Source organism: Calidris pugnax, unplaced genomic scaffold (genome assembly GCF_001431845.1).
Source record: "Calidris pugnax isolate Ruff unplaced genomic scaffold, ASM143184v1 scaffold407, whole genome shotgun sequence".
In the NCBI taxonomy this organism is placed as follows: domain Eukaryota; kingdom Metazoa; phylum Chordata; class Aves; order Charadriiformes; family Scolopacidae; genus Calidris; species Calidris pugnax.
The window spans coordinates 437,406-440,105 of NW_015091179.1; the positions used below are offsets into that span (position 1 = coordinate 437,406).

General features: G+C 66.3%; 1 protein-coding gene across 3 annotated transcripts; it reads right to left on the minus strand.

Moving 5' to 3' along the window:
* Nucleotides 1-936: 936 nt before the first annotated feature.
* On the minus strand, nt 937-2,694 carry LOC106898273 (alpha/beta hydrolase domain-containing protein 14B-like). 3 transcript variants are annotated; one of them, XM_014959410.1, is made up of 4 exons: nt 2,547-2,694; nt 2,037-2,386; nt 1,619-1,860; nt 937-1,278 (listed from the first exon to the last, which is right to left on the minus strand). In XM_014959410.1, the coding sequence occupies exons 2-4, from the start codon at nt 2,242-2,244 to the stop codon at nt 1,096-1,098; spliced, it is 633 nt and encodes a 210-aa protein (XP_014814896.1). In that variant the 5' UTR covers nt 2,245-2,386; nt 2,547-2,694; the 3' UTR covers nt 937-1,095. The 3 variants fall into 3 exon arrangements, with proteins under 3 accessions (XP_014814896.1, XP_014814898.1, XP_014814897.1); XM_014959412.1 differs by having other exon boundaries at nt 2,037-2,246; nt 2,547-2,693; XM_014959411.1 differs by having other exon boundaries at nt 2,037-2,263; nt 2,547-2,693.
* Between the last annotated feature and the right edge of the window lie 6 nt (nt 2,695-2,700).

Below are 2,700 nucleotides of genomic sequence, written 5' to 3' on the forward strand. Positions count from 1 at the left end.
TTTTTTTTTTTTTTTTTTCCTGGAAGCCGATCAGCTGGCAGGGACCGAGGGCTCAAGGACACCGGAGCGGGCAGGGACAGGGCGCCTGGCACCCCAGGGCCCGCTGGCACCCAGGGGGTGCTACGAGGGGGGAGCGCCTGGAGGGCTGGGGGGGGAATATGGGGGGAGACACCCCCGGCACCCCTGTATGGAGGGGGCCTCCCTCGGGGCTGCAAGGGGGGAGCTAAACTGGGGGGGGGACGACAAGGGATGCTCCAGACAGGGGTCCTGCCTCGCTGCCAGGGCAGGCACCCCGCTGCCGGCTCCATCTGTGCCCCCAAGTGCCCGCCACAGCAGCACTGAAGTGGGGGAAGGAGGGGTGCAGGTGGCAGGCAGGGGGCTTGTCCCCCTGTCTGTCCAGCCAGACGTCTGTCAGACCTCCCTGCTTGCCCCCCACCCCCCCCATCTGTTCACGGCAGCCACTCATTCGGTAAATCCCCCCCCCGCCCCGCCTCCCCAGGGCCCTGGGCTGCTGCTGCCGGGGCAGGAGCTTGCCATGGCTGGCAAGTCCCCTTTTAAGCCCCTGTGGATTACCCTGGGCTTGGGTGCGTGCCAGGAGGGGTGGGAGGAGGAAGAAGAGGATGAAGAGGCGGCCGGCAGTCTGGGGACACGGGTGTCACCACCCTGGGGGACCTACCTCTTCCCGGACACAACCCCGAGGCTCCCCAGTCCCCCCCTCTGAGGTTCCTCAGAAAGGGTGGGTGGGCTCCACCATCCTCACAGCTGACCCTCGCCCACCCACAGGGCAACGCTCCCCAAATGTCCCATGCCTCGGTGGGCTGCACCTCCCCTGCTGTCACCCCCCAAACCTGCACAGGATGGTGGCCACGGAGGAGGCGGGGATCGGGGAAGGAGGTGGGAAGGGTGGCAAGAAGTGGGAGGAAGGTGACAGGAAAGTGGTGGCAGAGCTTGGCATTTTATTTGGTCCCAAGGGAGCCTGGGTGGGGATGCCAGGCGAGCAGCTGGGTTGGCACAAGGGTGTGTAGGCAAGTGGAGGGGTGGGTGGGCTGGCCGCCTCCCCCAGCCCCACGGGCCCCTCCACGCAGCCCATCCTGCTCACTCCAGCTGCTGCAGGAAGGCCAGGAGCCCACGGTGCCACTCGTTGGGCTTGTCCAGGTAGCAGGCGTGTCCGGCGCCCTGCAGCACCAGCACCCGGTGCTCGGGGAGGTGCCGCAGGTTGTTCAGGCTGGTCTGCCCCAGCTCCACGTCCTGGTCCCCGTACACAATCAGCGTGGGCGTCTGCAGAAGGGGAACGCACCCTGAGCCTGCCAATGGCACCCAGGCACCCGCTCCTCCTGGCCACGGACACCCTGCGACCAGGATATGGAGGGGAGACAACTCGCCCTTCCCCCTGCCCACCACAAGAGGAAACAGGCTCAGACTCCTGGGTCTCCAAATGTCCCCTCTTCCCCTCCTGCTATCCTACGATCATGTCCCTTCACCATCACATTCCCTTCTTCCAGCAGCAACTGGGTTTCTGGCCTGTTTGGTCTTCCCTTTCCCCCCTGGTGCAAGGGTCCCCCCTCTCACCACCCTCTCTGAGTCCCCCAACCTCCCTCAATCTCCCTCCAGGCCATACTTTGATCTGGGCGTACTGCTCCGCTGTGAATTTCTCGGTGCAGATGGGTGCCACGGGCACATATGCCTTGAGCAGGTGGTTGTGCTGGAGAAGGAAGGGCAGGGAGTACATGCCGCTGAGCGATGGGCTGATCACCACAGCTGGACCCAGGCCCAGAGCCTCCGAAACCGCTTTCAGGAAAGTCCCCGGCGCGGGCTCACCCACTGGTGCTGGAGCCACAGCATCCTTCGAGCGGCCCAGCCCTGAGCCATGGGAGACAGAAGTTGCACACACTCTTCACCGCCTTGTGACAGGGAAAAGCTGGCACATCAGGACGCCAGGGTTGCCATCCCAGCACCACAAATGTGAGGGGCTGTATTGGCTCCCCCTCCCTGGCGCCCACCTCACTCCAGGACCATGCTCTCCAACCGTGCCTTACCCGGCAGGTCGATAGCCACAGCTCGGTAGCCGTTTTCAGCCAGCATGGCAAGCGTCTGCAGCTGAAGCCAGGTATCGGAGGAGAAGCGAATGCCGTGCAGAAGCAGCACTGTCAGCTTTGGCGCCTGCTGGGCCGGCTGGGCTTGGCGGTAGAAGAGGGTCTGGCCTTCCACCGTGACAGTGCTCTCGGTGAGCTGCGGGGTGGCCATGCCTGGGGCGTTGGGACAGCTGTTTAGGGGACGTCAAGAGGTGGGAACGGGCCCGGTGCGGCCTAGTGGGATGGGTGAGGGGCCTTGTCCCAGCGTCGAGGCCCAGCGGTGGCAGAAAGGCAATCGGGCTGTGATGCTGACACTGCAGAGGAGGGGATTTACACTGGCATCACCCTCTTTTTGGGGGACACCGCCGGGGGGCCGGCCCCAGGGGGGGCGCTCGGGCCTGCTCGCTCATGAGGGAGCTCACGGGCCCTCCCCTGCCTCAGTTTCCCTGCCCCAGCGCTGCCAGCGGCCCTTACCTGCTCCTCACCCCCCAGAGCCGGCCGCCGCTCGCCTCCCGTTCCCCGTGGGGCTGGGGGTGCCGCGCCCCGGGTCCAAAGGCCGGCGGGGCGGGGAGGGGAGGGGGGGCAGCGGCGGCACCGCCTCACCGAGCGCAAGGCCCGGGGCGGCCCT

Coding starts and splice junctions, on each gene's coding strand:
- LOC106898273 (XM_014959410.1), bottom strand. CDS start 2,244: ATGGCCACCCCGCAGCTCACCGAGAGCACTGTCACGGTGGAAGGCCAG. Junction 1,861..2,036: donor TGTGGCTATCGACCTGCCGG/GTAAGGCACGGT, acceptor CCCATGGCTCAG/GGCTGGGCCGCTCGAAGGAT. Junction 1,279..1,618: donor AGCAGTACGCCCAGATCAAA/GTATGGCCTGGA, acceptor CCCCTTCTGCAG/ACGCCCACGCTGATTGTGTA.